Genomic DNA, 17166 nt, shown 5'->3' on the forward strand with positions numbered 1-17166 from the left:
GTGTTTATCAGCAGTATAAACCCCTAGTCTCAGTTCTCTGAGGAAGTCTTAAAGGAGAGGAGAGTGTTTATGAGCAGTATAAACCCCTAGTCTCAGTTCTCTGAGGTCTTAAAGGAGAGGAGAGTGTTTATCAGCAGTATAAACCCCTAGTCTCAGTTCTCTGAGGTCTTAAAGGAGAGGAGAGTGTTTATGAGCAGTATAAACCCCTAGTCTCAGTTCTCTGAGGAAGTCTTAAAGGAGAGGAGAGTGTTTATCAGCAGTATAAACCCCTAGTCTCAGTTCTCTGAGGAAGTCTTAAAGGAGAGGAGAGTGTTTATCAGCAGTATAAACCCATAGTCTCAGTTCTCTGAGGAAGTCTTAAAGGAGAGGAGAGTGTTTATCAGCAGTATAAACCCCTAGTCTCAGTTCTCTGAGGAGGTCTTAAAGGAGAGGAGAGTGTTAATGAGCAGTATAAACCCCTAGTCTCAGTTCTCTGAGGAGGTCTTAAAGGAGAGGAGAGTGTTTATCAGCAGTATAAACCCCTAGTCTCAGTTCTATGAGGAAGTCTTAAAGGAGAGGAGAGTGTTAATGAGCAGTATAAACCCCTAGTCTCAGTTCTCTGAGGAGGTCTTAAAGGAGAGGAAACTTCACTGAGGAACATACATAAAGACGTAGTAATGTGTAGTATATAGTAGGGCTACATTACAAACCAATGATAGGGAAATGTATAGGAGTACTGTGCCATAATACAATCAGACAATAGACCATGTGTATTGTGATAACCAACCATTCAGAACCTGAGTTGGGTTTACTATGGCTACGGTATGTATGTACATTGTAAAAAATAACATAATTCAAAATCATTAGGCTATTCATAAAGATATGGGAGCAGTTTAGGTCAGACGAAGGTCAGAGGTCAACGTATTGCCAACACATGTCAGGCCCACATCAAAGCCTTGATTGAGCATTGCATGGCAGCAGTTCGGGACATACGTTTCCTTATGATCAGAAAACATAATTTCACTCAGGGAAGGTAAATGAATAAGATTGATTATGTAAAAATGAATGAAGGTGAGTCTCATTTTAATGAATTAAAAATGTCTGATTCGGGTTCCATGACATGCTTATCTTGGCAGTGTGGATGTTAGGCGTGACCTGTGAACTACAGCGATACCGAGGTGTGGGTTGGTGAGAGCAGAGTTGACATCATTCACGTTGCCTCCAATGACATATAGATCAAGATTACATTTAGATTAGACTTCAGCACTTATAAAAAAAATAAAATAGGTGAATCATTTGCAGAATAGTCAGACCCAAGCCAATGGAATTAGTATCCAAAAGTGATTCAGTACATGAATATACATGACTATTCACGACTATTCATGCTTATTCATGACTGTTAATGACTATTTATGACTATTCATGGCAACCCTATACAGCTCATATCATCATGTTTTGACAGTCCACAGAACATAGACATGACTGGAATGATACTATCCCAACAGATAAACCAGACATATCGTAACTCACAAGCTGTGCATTGCATTTCTCATTCAGTTTATAATGGGATACTATGATAAATAGAACACTGAATTCATTTCTCATTCAGTTTATAATGAGTTACTATGATAAATAGAACACTGAATTCATTTCTCATTCAGTTTATAATGGGATACTATGATAAATAGCACACTGAATTACTTTCTCATTCAGTTTATAATGGGATACTATGATAAATAGCACACTGAATTCATTTCTCATTCAGTTTATAATGGGCTACTATGATAAATAGCACACTGAATTCATTTCTCATTCAGTTTATAATGGGCTACTATGATAAATAGCACACTGAATTCAATTCCCATTCAGTTTACAATGAGTTTTAGCACTCTAAATTAATATCTCACACTAAAATAAGGGGTAGAGTTACAATAATTGGCATAAATCATTGTAAATAATGCTTTTGAAAACCACATACCATGTCCTGTATCACCCTCTTGTTTGTACAGTGGAGTGTTCAGTGTAACACAGGAAGAGATCAGAAGGATAGTATTTCCACAAAGGGTCTTTGTCTCCGCTTGTCTAAACGTACAGTTCAAGAGACCCCACAACTAATTTCTAGTGTCTCTCTGCACTCAGTATGGACTGCGTAGTTATGTGTCCTCTGAATACAGATGAGTTTCTTTAGAGAAACAAAAACAAGAAAAGTTTAAGGAGTGAAAATCCCTTCCCATCTGTTACTTAGTTCAGTGGTTCTCAAATTGAACGGCTGGGGATCCCGGAAGAGAGGCTTGAGAACCACTAGTTCACGTAATAAAGCCAGTAGATGAACGGCCGAGGGGTCCCGGAAGAGGGGCTTGAGAACCACTAGTTCACGTAATAAAGCCAGTAGATAAACGGCCGGGGGGTCCCGGAAGAGAGGCTTGAGAACCACTAGTTGACGTAGTAAAGCCAGTAGATGAACGGCCGGGGATCCCTGAAGAGGGGCTTGAGAACCACTAGTTGACGTAGTAAAGCCAGTAGATGAAGTTGAAGAGGGTAAAGGTGAAGGGGAAGACAATCCGTGACCATCTGTCGATGGAGTTCACGTCCGTCAGGTTGGGGATTTTGATTCTGAGTTGAGAGGACCGCCTGCGTAGCCGTGTCTTCTTCACGTGGGCGTTTCTCTCCCGGCCATTCAGAGCGCTCGGTTTTCGGTACTGGAGGCCTGGTTGGTTGAATATCATGGAGGAGGAGTTCCGTGTGGTTGTCTCGGTGATGCTGGTTGTGATCTCGTTGCCGGCGTCAACTTCGTTGTGGATCTCCAGGGTTGTCAGGAGGATGTTGCCCTGAGAGTCAACCTATCAGAGGAGAGGACAGTGAGAGAAGAGAGGTTATGAGCTGCTGAACTTAGATAAACTTTAATTTTTTTTAGCAAGGACATATATAGGATACAAACCTCTACATCAAAACCTTCACTCCAAATCTAAATTTCAAACCTAAAACATTATTTTGAAACAGATTACCTGGAAGTACTTTTCCAGAATACACTTCTAACAAACCAAAACATGCAAAAGAAACAGCAGAAACCTGGAAATACCATCCAACACAAAACTGAGTGAGTAATGTTCAGTCTGAATCAAATCAAATGTATTTATAAAGCCCTTCTTACATCAGCTGATATCTCAAAGTGCTGTACAGAAACCCAGCCTAAAACCCCAAACAGCAAGCAATGCAGGTGTAGAAGCACGGTGGCTAGGAAAAACTCCCTAGAAAGGCCAAAACCTAGGAAGAAACCTAGAGAGGAACCAGGCTATGAGGGGTGGCCAGTCCTCTTCTGTAGAAGCACGGTGGCTAGGAAAAACTCCCTAGAAAGGCCAAAACCTAGGAAGAAACCTAGAGAGGAACCAGGCTATGAGGGGTGGCCAGTACTCTTCTGTAGAAGCACGGTGGCTAGGAAAAACTCCCTAGAAAGGCCAAAACCTAGGAAGAAACCTAGAGAGGAACCAGGCTATGAGGGGTGGCCAGTACTCTTCTGTAGAAGCACGGTGGCTAGGAAAAACTCCCTAGAAAGGCCAAAACCTAGGAAGAAACCTAGAGAGGAACCAGGCTATGAGGGGTGGCCAGTCCTCTTCTGTAGAAGCACGGTGGCTCGGAAAAGTCTGAACCTACTCCTGAATCCAAAAAGTAAAAAACTATAATCTGTAGATATTTTGTTATATACAGACTTCATGCTAAAGTAAGGCTACAAAGCTACCAAGCTTGCTAGGACAGGGATGTGAAGTGAGAGATATAAAAGCCCCTTGAACTCAACAAATGGCAGCAGAGCGTCACAGCTTCCCCCTGTGTAGAGATCATTACACTTCCCCCCGTGTAGAGATCATTACACGTCCCCCTGTGTAGAGATCATTACACGTCCCCCTGTGTAGAGATCATTACACGTCCCCCTGTGTAGAGATCATTACACGTCCCCCTGTGTAGAGATCATTACACGTCCCCCCGTGTAGAGATCATTACACTTCCCCCCGTGTAGAGATCATTACCCTTCTCCCTGTGTAGAGATCATTACCCTTCCCCCCGTGTAGAGATCATTACCCCTCTCCCTGTGTAGAGATCATTACCCTTCTCCCTGTGTAGAGATCATTACACTTCTCCCTGTGTAGAGATCATTACCCTTCTCCCTGTGTAGAGATCATTACCCCTCTCCCCGTGTAGAGATCATTACCCCTCTCCCTGTGTAGAGATCATTACCCTTCTCCCTGTGTAGAGATCATTACACTTCTCCCCTGTGTAGAGATCATTACACTTCCCCTTGGATATAAAAAAAGGAAGGAATAAGTACAAAAATAAGTTCCAGAGACACTATTTGCTGATTGTTACAAAGAGGGGAAGGTAAACAACTTTGTCCCCTCGAAGCCTACCATTCGCTATGTACAGACCCAGTGTCCGACAGAGCTGCAGGAGTTGTGACCTGTTTTTGTTGGTTATGTTGTCGTACTGTAGTTGTGCCTAGTGGGGGCTTATGGGGGAGGGAATGCTGTCACCTCCAGGTAGGTGTTTGTCCCCCTGTGTGCTGAGGGTGTCAGGTTCTTGTCCAGTTCTGGCATTTAGGTCGCCACAGACTAGTACATGTCCCTGGGACTGGAAATGGTTGATCTCCCCTCAAGGATGGAGAAGCTGTTATCGTTAAAGTATGGGGATTCTAGTTGCGATTATTGATTGATTTATTTCTAGCTAGACTTAAAATGTTCCTGTTATGATTACTTTAATAGAGTGGGCTAGGTCTGCTCTATACCAAACCCCCTGAGTCTCTTCCCTGTTTTACACCCTGTAGGTTTGTGGATAGGACTACCAGCTCGCTGTAACCTACAGTTGTACAACTGAATGCCTTCAACTGAAATGTGTCTTCCTCATTTAACCCAACCCCCCTTTGAATCAGAGAGGTGAGTCTTCCTCATTTAACCCACCCCCCTCTGAATCAGAGAGGTGAGTCTTCCTCATTTAACCCACCCCCCTCTGAATCAGAGAGGTGAGTCTTCCTCATTTAACCCACCCCCCTCTGAATCAGAGAGGTGAGTCTTCCTCATTTAACCCACCCCCCTCTGAATCAGAGAGGTGAGTCTTCCTCATTTAACTCACCCCCCTCAGAATCAGAGAGGTGAGTCTTCCTCATTTAACCCACCCCCCTCTGAATCAGAGAGGTGAGTCTTCCTCATTTAACCCACCCCCCTCTGAATCAGAGAGGTGAGTCTTCCTCATTTAACCCACCCCCCTCTGAATCAGAGAGGTGAGTCTTCCTCATTTAACCCACCCCCCTCTGAATCAGAGAGGTGAGTCTTCCTCATTTAACCCACCCCCCTCTGAATCAGAGAGGTGAGTCTTCCTCATTTAACCCACCCCCCTCTGAATCAGAGAGGTGAGTCTTCCTCATTTAACCCACCCCCCTCTGAATCAGAGAGGTGCCGGGGGTGGGGCTACCTTAATCGACCTCCACGTCTTCGTCCCCAGGCGAACAGTGGGTTAACTTTCTTGCTCAGGGGAAAAAACAACAGATTTTAACCTTGTCAGCTTGTGCACTATATAGGGAATAGGGTTCCATTTGGAATTCATACCTAGATGCTGTAATTGAATCTACCCCTGTATGTGAATCTGATTGGATGTCCATCCATTTGACAGCACTCTCCTCTCCTAGAGAAGAATAACTGAATATGGGAACGTAATACTGAACGGACTCTAACACTGTTACTGTGAAGAATCACGTCTGTAATGATTAATGTTCCTTTCATTCTCTATGATGCTATATGTCAGTTTACCTTCGTGGCAACATCCTCCTTTCACCTCGGGCTCCTCCTATTGCTGTGTATAGTGTGGCTCAGTTGGTAGAGCATGGCGCTTGCAACGCCAGGGTTGTGGGTTCAATTCCCACGGGGGGACCAGGGTTCAATTCCCACGGGGGGACCAGGATAAATATGTATGAACTTTCCAATTTGTAAGTCGCTCTGGATAAGAGCATCTGCTAAATGACTTAAATGTAAATGTTAAATGTACTAGTGTTTACAGGTCTGTGAGCTCAATGGGAAGAGTCCCCCAGATAACAATGGTTTTGATTTAGAAAATATATATATATTTTTTAACTGTGCATTGTTGGGAATGGGTTCGTAAGCAAGATATCACGGTCAAGTCTACACCTGTTGTATCCGGCGCATGGTGACAAATAACATTTGATTTGAACAATCAAGACATCGTTGAGTACAATTAGTCACAATCTATGTCTGTTGTTATGATACGTGACTGAAAAGGTCCTGTAGATAAAACAGGGACCCACAGTTAACAATCCAAGAAGAAGAAGAAGAAGAAGAAGTAGCCTACTGACCATTTCCGAGGGGGTAAACGTTACCCTGTTGCCGTCGAACTTGGCCGCCCTGTCATTGTTGACCTTCTCTGCTTTCTCTGCCAACTTCTTCTGCATCTGATAGCCCCGTCCGAAGAAGATATAGTTGACGAAGGCGTACTCCAGCAGGGCCAGGAAGACGAACACAAAGCAGGTCATCAGGTACATGTCTATGGCCTTGACGTAGGGGATCTTAGGGAGCGTCTCTCTCAGATGGGTGTTGATGGTGGTCATGGTGAGCACCGTGGTGATACCTGGAGCGGAAAGTTCCTTGGTTTGAAACATAGGCATAATGGCACAAGAAAATATCTGTGGTTTAAGCTGATTTACTTCCCCTCTGGGATATTGGGGTTTATTGACAAAAACTAAATCTAATAAACTTGGTCAGTATAGATGGTCAATACCCAGATCCTATTTATCTGGAAATAATTCTATTTACACAAGTGGGTTCTAAGTAGAGCCGTTCAAATAAGGTAGGCAAAGATGATGTTTCTCTTAACAGGGTGATTGAGCCCTTTTACATTCCAGGTAGTGAAGCAACGTGTATTATTTGGTTGACCAGTCATTATAGTAATCTAATAAGGTAGACAAACTTCAGCTTTAGAATTAAAATGATCGATTCACACAAAGTCAACATAGAGGATATAACACAAACTAAACTAACAGTAACTTTGAGAAAGACAGCATCCATGAACAGCGATTTCTGACCCTTTGAGGCTTATTGTTAGTCAAAATAAAATCAATAATATTGAAAGTCATGCAGAAGCCTAGAATGCCTCTCACCTCCCATCCTCATATATACTGTACCAGTCACATACTGTACATCCTCATATATACTGTACATCCTCATATATACCGTACCAGTCCCATACTGTACATCCTCATATATACTGTACATCCTCATATATACTGTACATCCTCATATATACTGTACATCCTCATATATACTGTACCAGTCACATACTGTACATCCTCATATATACTGTACATCCTCATATATACCGTACCAGACACATACTGTACATCCTCATATATACTATACATCCTCATATATACTGTACATCCTCATATATACTGTACATCCTCATATATACTGTACATCCTCATATATACTGTACATCCTCATATATACTGTACATCCTCATATATACTGTACATCCTCATATATACTGTACATCCTCATATATACTGTACATCCTCATACATCCTAGATCCAAGATGGCGTAGCAGTCAGATGTCCTTTGTCCTCGTCTTGCCCCGTGTATATATATTTTATATATTTTTCTTCGCATATCTTTTTATATATATATTCTTTTCTTCTTAAAAACTCAACTTCAAAACACTCTCCTGCAACCCACCTCACCAAATGTGGTGCGGATCTGTTTTTTTCCCCCTCAAAGGTATTATTCACCTCGTATCCGAAATCTACAACAGAAGCTAGCCAGAAGTTAGCCAGCTCACAAGCTAACGTTAGTAGTTCAGCTAACCACAGCTAGCGCTTATCAGCTATCCTTTAGCTGCTATCCAAGTGACTATTGGCTAACATCAATTCTGGAGCAAACACCAATTATCCCGGAGCTAGCCAGCTGAAGAGTTCCATCAGCCACTCCTGGGCTACAATCACCTATCCGGACCCGTTTTACTGCCGATGCGGAGCCCCACCGGGCCTTCATGACTGGGATACCGACGTTATCTGCCCGAGGGAGTATTTCAACTGGCCCCTCCATCGCGACGTAACCTGAACGTCCATATGCTAACTGCGGCCCGCTAATCGTTAGCTGTCTTGAGCATATCGGCTGCTATCTGAACAGGTCTATCGAACAATCTTCTTAGGCCACTATAACTATTTTGACAATTGGATTGGTCCCCTCTACCACACGGAACCCCACTAATCTACCGACGGAATTGCACGGCGTGGCTAAAAACAGACTTCCATCTTCTGCTAGCTTGCTACCCATGACTAGCTGTCTGAATCACGAAGCTAGCACCAGTTAGCATACACAATTCTACAATTCACAACCTCTCTTTCGCCACCGCCATCCGGCTTGGATTCTCTGTCGACACGACCACGTCTGGTCTGCAGACGAACACCCCATCCGCTGTGCCCTCAACCGGCCTCCGTCTGAGCAGACCCCCTCCGTCTGAGCAGACCACCCCCCTGGGCTACTAACTTTAAACGCCGCGGGCTAGCTTAGTGGAGGCCTCACTGCTCCATCTACGGCTGCCCCCTGGACACTATGATCACTCGGCTACATAGCTGATGCCTGCTTGACTGTCCATTAATTCACGGTACTCCATTCCGTTTATTTGTGTTTTATCTGTCGGCTCTGTGCTTTAACTCAGGATCTGTGTGTAGTTAATCCGACCCTCTCTGCCTGGTCGTCGCCATTTTTACCTGCTGTTGCTAGTGTTAGCTGACTAGCTGCTGTTATCTCACCTGTTGTTTTAGCTAGCTCTCCCAATCAAGACCTGCAATCACTTTATGCCTTATTGTATGTCTCTCTCAAATATCAATATGCCTTGCATACTGTTGTTCAGGCTAGTTATCATTGTTTTGGTTTGCAATGGACCCCGTAGTTCCACTCTCCGTACCTCTGATACCTCCTTTGTCCCACCCCCCACACATGCGGTGACCTCACCCATTGAGACCAGCATGTCCAGAGATACAACCTCTCTTATCATCACCCAGTGCCTGGGCTTGCCTCCGCTGTACCCGTGCCCCACCATACCCTGGTCTGCACATTATGCCCAGAATCTATTCTACCACGCCCATAAATCTGCTACTTTTATTCCTTGTCCCCAACGCTCTAGGCGACCAGTTTTGATAGCCTTTAGCCGCACCCTCATCCTACTACTCCTCTGTTCCTCGGGTGATGTGGAGGTAAACCCAGGCCCTGCATGTCCCCAGTCACCCTCATTTATTGACTTCTGCGATCGAAAAAGCCTTGGCCTTATGCATGTCAACATCAGAAGCCTCCTCCCTAAGTTTGCCTTACTCACCGCTTTAGCACACTCTGCCAACCCTGATGTCCTTGCCGTTTCCGAATCCTGGCTTAGGAAGGCCACCAAAAATTCTGAGATTTCCATACCCAACTATAACACTTTCCGTCAAGATAGAACTGCCAAAGGGGGAGGAGTTGCAATCTACTGCAGAGATAGCCTACAAAGTTCTGTCATACTTTCCAGGTCTATGCCCAAACAGTTCGAACTTCTGATTTTAAAAATTAATCTCTCCAGAAATAAGTCTCTCACTGTTGCCGCCTGCTACCGACCCCCCTCAGCTCCCAGCTGTGCCCTGGACACCATCTGTGAACTGATCGCTCCCCATCTAGCTTCAGAGTTTGTTCTGTTAGGTGACCTAAACTGGGATATGCTTAACACCCCGGCAGTCCTACAATCTAAGCTTGATGCCCTCAATCTCACTCAAATCATCAAGGAACCCACCAGGTACAACCCTAAATCTGTAAACATGGGCACCCTAATAGACATTATCCTGACCAACTTGCCCTCCAAATACACCTCTGCTGTCTTCAATCAAGATCTCAGCGATCACTGCCTCATTGCCTGTATCCGCCACGGGTCCGCGGCCAAACGACCACCCCTCATCACTGTCAAACGCTCCCTAAAACACTTCTGCGAGCAGGCCTTTCTAATCGACCTGGCCCGGGTACCCTGGAAGGATATTGACCTCATCCCGTCAGTTGAGGATGCCTGGTCATTCTTTAAAAGTTAATTCCTCACCATATTAGACAAGCATGCTCCGTTCAAAAAATGCAGAACCAAGAACAGATATAGCCCTTGGTTCACTCCAGACCTGACTGCCCTCGACCAGCACAAAAACATCCTGTGGCGAACTGCAATAGCATCGAAGAGCCCCCGCGATATGCAACTGTTCAGGGAAGTCAGGAACCAATACACGCAGTCAGTCAGGAAAGCAAAGGCCAGCTTTTTCAAGCAGAAATTTGCATCCTGTAGCTCTAACTCCAAAAAGTTCTGGGATACTGTAAAGTCCATGGAAAACAAGAGCACCTCCTCCCAGCTGCCCACTTCACTGAGGCTAGGTAACACGGTCACCACTGATAAGTCCGTGATAATCGAAAACTTCAATAAACATTTCTCAATGGCTGGCCATGCCTTCCTCCTGGCGACTCCAACCTTGGCAAACAGCCCCGCCCCCCCGCTGCTACTCGCCCAAGCCTCCCCAGCTTCTCCTTTACCCATATCCAGATAGCAGATGTTCTGAAAGAGCTGGAAAACCTGGACCCATACAAATCAGCTGGGCTTGACAATCTGGACCCCCTATTTCTGAAACTGTCCGCCGCCATTGTCGCACCCCCTATTACCAGCCTGTTCAACCTCTCCTTCGTATCATCTGAGATCCCCAAGGATTGGAAAGCTGCCGCGGTCATCCCCCTCTTCAAAGGGGGAGACACGCTGGACCCAAACTGTTACAGACCTATATCCATCCTGCCCTGCCTATCTAAGGTCTTCGAAAGCCAAGTCAACAAACAGATCACTGACCATCTCGAATCCCACCGTACCTTCTCCGCTGTGCAATCCGGTTTCCGAGCCGGTCACGGGTGCACCTCAGCCACGCTCAAGGTACTAAACGATGTCATAACCGCCATCGATAAAAGACATTACTGTGCAGCCGTCTTCATCGACCTGGCCAAGGCTTTCGACTCTGTCAATCATCATATTCTTATCGGCAGACTCAGTAGCCTCGGTTTTTCTAATGACTGCCTTGCCTGGTTCACCAACTACTTTGCAGACAGAGTTCAGTGTGTCAAATCGGAGGGCATGTTGTCCGGTCCTCTGGCAGTCTCTCTGGGGGTACCACAGGGTTCAATTCTCGGGCCGACTCTTTTCTCTGTATACATCAATGATGTTGCTCTTGCTGCGGGCGATTCCCTGATCCACCTCTACGCAGACGACACCATTCTGTATACTTCCGGCCCTTCCTTGGACACTGTGCTATCTAACCTCCAAACGAGCTTCAATGCCATACAACACTCCTTCCGTGGCCTCCAACTGCTCTTAAACGCTAGTAAAACCAAATGCATGCTTTTCAACCGTTCGCTGCCTGCACCCGCACGCCCGACTAGCATCACCACCCTGGACGGTTCCGACCTAGAATATGTGGACATCTATAAGTACCTAGGTGTCTGGCTAGACTGCAAACTCTCCTTCCAGACTCATATCAAACATCTCCAATCCAAAATCAAATCTAGAGTCGGCTTTCTATTCCGCAACAAAGCCTCCTTCACTCACGCCGCCAAACTTACCATAGTAAAACTGACTATCCTACCGATCCTCGACTTCGGCGATGTCATCTACAAAATAGCTTCCAATACTCTACTCAGCAAACTGGATGCAGTTTATCACAGTGCCATCCGTTTTGTTACTAAAGCACCTTATACGACCCACCACTGCGACCTGTATGCCCTAGTCGGCTGGCCCTCGCTACATGTTCGTCGTCAGACCCACTGGCTCCAGGTCATCTACAAGGCTATGCTAGGTAAAGTGCCGCCTTATCTCAGTTCACTGGTCACGATGGCTACACCCACCCGTAGCACGCGCTCCAGCAGGTGTATCTCACTGATCATCCCTAAAGCCAAAACCTCATTTGGACGCCTTTCCTTCCAGTTCTCTGCTGCCTGCGACTGGAACGAATTGCAAAAATCTCTGAAGTTGGAGACTTTTATCTCCCTCAACAACTTTAAAAATCTGCTATCCGAGCAGCTAACCGATCGCTGCAGCTGTACATAGTGCATCTGTAAACTACCCACCCAATTTACCTACCTCACCCCCATACTGCTTTTATTTATTTACTTTTCTGCTCTTTTGCACACCAGTATCTCTTCTTGCACATGATCATCTGATGATTTATCACTCCAGTGTTAATCTGCTAAATTGTAATTACTCGATTTATTGCCTACCTCCTCATGCCTTTTGCACACATTGTATATAGATTCTCTTTTTTTTCTACCATGTTATTGACTTGTTTATTGTTTACTCCATGTGTAACTCTGTGTTGTTGTCTGTTCACACTGCTATGCTTTATCTTGGCCAGGTCGCAGTTGCAAATGAGAACTTGTTCTCAACTAGCCTACCTGGTTAAATAAAGGTGAAATAAATAAATAAAATAAATAAAAAATATATACTGTACATCCTCATATATACTGTACCAGTCCCATACTGTACATCCTCATATATACTGTACATCCTCATATATACCGTACCAGACACATACTGTACATCCTCATATATACTGTACATCCTCATATATACTGTACATCCTCATATATGCTGTACATCCTCATATATACTGTACATCCTCATACATACTGTACCAGTCACATACTGTACATCCTCATATATACTGTACATCCTCATATATACTGTACATCCTCATATATACTGTACATCCTCATATATACTGTACCAGTCAAATACTGTACATCCTCATATATACTGTACATCCTCATATATACTGTACATCCTCATATATACTGTACATCCTCATATATACTGTACATCCTCATATATACTGTACATCCTCATATATACTGTACCAGTCACATATATACTGTACCAGTCACATATATACTGTACCAGCCACATATATACTGTACCAGTCACATACTCTGCGTCCCAAATGATACCCTTTTTCCTAGGGTTTACAGGGGGTGTAGCCCTGTCCAATCACAGCCCAGCATCCCATACACGGGGTGTAGCCCTATCCAATCACAGCCCAGCATCCCATACAGGGGGTGTAGCCCTATCCAATCACAGCCCAGCATCCCATACAGGGGGTGTAGCCCTGTCCAATCACAGCCCAGCATCCCAGACAGGGGGTGTAGCCCTATCCAATCACAGCCCAGCATCCCATACAGGGGGTGTAGCCCTACCCAATCACAGCCCAGCATCCCATTTACAGAGGGATGTAGCCCTATCCAATCACAGCCCAGCATCCCATACAGGGGGGTGTAGCCCTATCCAATCACAGCCCAGCATCCCATACAGGGGGTGTAGCCCTATCCAATCACAGCCCAGCATCCCATACAGGGGTTGTAGCCCTATCCAATCACAGCCCAGCATCCCATACAGGGGGTGTTGCCCTATCCAATCACAGCCAAGCATCCCATACAGGGGGTGTAGCCCTTTCCAATCACAGCCCAGCATCCCATACAGGAGGTGTAGCCCTATCCAATCACAACCCAAGATCCCATACAGGGGGTGTAAGCCTATCCAATCACAGCCCAAGATCCCATACAGGGGGTGTAAGCCTATCCAATCACAGCCTAGCATCCCATAAACAGGGGGTATAGCCCTATCCAATCACAGCCCAGCATCCCATACAGGGGGGTGTAGCCCTATCCAATCACAGCCCAGCATCCCATACAGGGGGTGTAGCCCTATCCAATCACAGCATAGCATCCCATACAGGGGGGTGTAGCCCTATCCAATCACAGCCTAGCATCCCATACAGGGGGGTGTAGCCCTATCCAATCACAGCCTAGCATCCCATAGAATAAACTCAAACTGTTTAGGTAGCCTTTTCCACCTCAATATGCATTTGAAATGACATATTTTGTCTTGACTGATAACCATTATAGATTTGAGCACAATACGCAACAAGAAGTTGTGTTCTGACAGATGAGACGTTGAGGATTATAATAAATACCACTGAGGTCATATAGTCTCACAGGGCCTTACACCTGGACAGGACACTAGTCTATCACAGGGCCTTACCCCTGGACAGGACACTATAATATACAGGGTGTTACAGTACAGAGTCAATGTGGAGACTATATACAGGGTATTACGGTACAGAGTCAATGTGGAGGCTATATACAGGGTGTTACGGTACAGAGTCAATGTGGAGGCTATATACAGGGTGTTACGGTACAGAGTCAATGTGGAGACTATATACAGGGTATTACGGTACAGAGTCAACGTGGAGGCTATATACAGGGTATTACGGTACAGAGTCAACGTGGAGACTATATACAGGGTATTACGGTACAGAGTCAATGTGGAGGCTATATACAGGGTGTTACGGTACAGAGTCAATGTGGAGGCTCTATACAGGGGGTACTGGTACAGAGTCAATGTGGAGACTATATACAAGGGGTACCAGTACAGAGTCAATGTGGAGACTATATACAGGAGGTACCGTTACAGAGCAAACCAGTGCAGTGATACTATCCAGAGCAGTGATACTATCCAGAGTAGTGATACTATCCAGAGTAGAGATACTAGTCAGAGAAGAGATACTATCCAGAGTAGAGATACTAGTCAGAGCAGAGATAATATCCAGAGTAGTGATACTATCCAGAGTAGTGATACTATCCAGTGATACTATCCAGAGTAGTGATACTATCCAGAGTAGTGATACTATCCAGTGATACTATCCAGAGTAGTGGTACTATCCAGAGCAATGATACTATCCAGAGTAGAGATACTATCCAGAGCAATGATCAGTGATACTATCCAGAGTAGTGATACTATCCAGAGCAGTGATACCATCCAGAGCAGTGATACCATCCAGAGCAGTGATACCATCCAGAGCAGTGATACCATCCAGAGCAGTGATACTATCCAGAGCAGTGATACTATCCAGAGTAGTGATACTATCCAGAGCAGTGATACTATCCAGAGTAGTGAAACTATCCAGAGTAGTGAAACTATCCAGAGTAGAGATACTATGCAGAGCAGAGATACTATGCAGAGCAGTGATACTATCCAGTGATACTATCCAGAGCAGTGATACTATCCAGAGTAGTGATACTATCCAGAGATACTATCCAGTGTAGTGATACTATCCAGAGCAGTGATACTATCCAGAGCAGTGATACTATCCAGAGCAGTGGTACTAGCCAGAGCAGTGATACTATCCAGAGCAGTGATACTATCCAGAGTAGTGATACTACACAGAGTAGTGATACTATCCAGAGATACTATCCAGTGATACTATCCAGAGTAGTGATACTATCCAGAGCAGTGATACTATCCAGAGCAGTGATACTATCCAGAGCAGTGATACTATCCAGAGCAGTGATACTATCCAGAGTAGTGATACTATCCAGAGCAGTGATACTATCCAGAGTAGTGATACTATCCAGAGATACTATCCAGAGATACTATCCAGAGTAGTGATACTATCCAGAGCAGTGATACTATCCAGAGCAGTGATACTATCCAGAGCAGTGATACTATCCAGAGCAGTGAGACTATCCAGAGCAGTGATACTATCCAGAGCAGTGATACTATCAAGAGATACTATTACATTTACATTTACATTTAAGTCATTTAGCAGACGCTCTTATCCAGAGCGACTTACAAATTGGAAAGTTCATACATATTCATCCTGGTCCCCCCATGGGAATTGAACCCTGGTCCCCCCGTGGGAATTGAACCCACAACCCTGGCGTTGCAAGCGCCATGCTCTACCAACTGAGCCACACGGGACCAATCCAGAGTAGTGATACTATCCAGAGCAGTGATACTAACCAGAGCAGTGATACTAACCAGAGTAGTGATACTATCCAGAGCAGTGATACTATCCAGAGTAGTGATACTATCCAGTGATAATATCCAGTGATACTTTCCAGAGTAGTGATACTACACAGAGTAGTGATACTATCCAGTGATAATATCCAGTGATACTATCCAGAGTAGTGATACTATCCAGAGCAGTGATACTATACAGAGCCAGTGATACTATCCAGAGTAGTGACACTATCCAGAGCAGTGATCCTATCCAGAGCAGTGATACTATCCAGAGCAGTGATACTATCCAGAGCAGTGATACTATCCAGAGATACTATCCAGAGCAGTGATACTATCCAGAGCAGTGATACTATCCAGAGTAGTGATACTATCCAGAGTAGTGATACTATCCAGAGTAGTGATACTATCCAGAGTAGTGATACTATCCAGAGCAGTGATACTATCCAGAGTAGTGATACTATCCAGAGATACTATCCAGTGATACTATCCAGAGTAGTGATACTATCCAGAGCAGTGATACTATCCAGAGCAGTGATACTATCCAGAGCAATGACACTATCCAGAGCAGTGATACTATCCAGTGATACTATCCAGAGATACTATCCAGAGCAGTGATACTATCCAGAGTAGTGATACTACACAGAGTAGTGATACTATCCAGAGTAGTGATACTATCCAGAGTAGTGAAACTATCCAGAGTAGAGATACTATCCAAAGCAGTGATACTATCCAGAGCAGTGATACTATCCAGAGTAGTGATACTATCCAGAGTAGAGATACTATCCAGTGATAGTATCCAGAGCAGTGATACTATCCAGAGCAGTGGTACTATCCAGAGCAGTGATACTATCCAGAGTAGAGATACTAGTCAGAGTAGTGATACTATCCAGAGTAGTGATACTATCCAGAGTAGTGATACTATCCAGAGTAGTGATACTATCCAGAGTAGAGATGCTATCCAGTGATAGTATCCAGAGCAGTGATACTATCCAGAGCAGTGATACTATCCAGAGTAGAGATACTAGTCAGAGTAGTGATACTATCCAGAGTAGTGATACTATCCAGAGTAGTGATACTATCCAGAGTAGTGATACTATCCAGAGCAGTGATACTATCCAGAGTAGTGATACTATCTAGAGATACTATCCAGAGCAGTGATACTATCCAGAGTAGTGATACTATCCAGAGCAGTGATACTATCCAGAGCAGTGATACTATCCAGAGTAGTGATACTATCCAGAGTAGTGATACTATCCAGAGTAGTGATACTACACAGAGTAGTGATACTATCCAGAGTAGTG

The 17166-nt window shown here is 44.6% G+C and overlaps 1 protein-coding gene across 1 annotated transcript in view; it reads right to left on the reverse strand.

The window, feature by feature from the left end:
• Positions 1–672: 672 nt before the first annotated feature.
• LOC129867602 (gamma-aminobutyric acid receptor subunit beta-3-like) overlaps positions 673–17166 on the reverse strand; it is a 92254-nt gene continuing 75760 nt past the window's right edge. The window contains exons 8-9 of the mRNA XM_055941108.1: positions 6332–6603; positions 673–2819 (exon numbers count right to left, since the gene is read on the reverse strand). Of these exons, the coding sequence (XP_055797083.1) occupies positions 2478–2819; positions 6332–6603 (614 nt within the window). The 3' untranslated portion in view covers positions 673–2477. The remainder of the gene's footprint in view (positions 2820–6331; positions 6604–17166) is intronic.

Source organism: Salvelinus fontinalis, chromosome 12 (assembly GCF_029448725.1).
Source record: "Salvelinus fontinalis isolate EN_2023a chromosome 12, ASM2944872v1, whole genome shotgun sequence".
Taxonomy (NCBI): Eukaryota; Metazoa; Chordata; class Actinopteri; order Salmoniformes; family Salmonidae; genus Salvelinus; species Salvelinus fontinalis.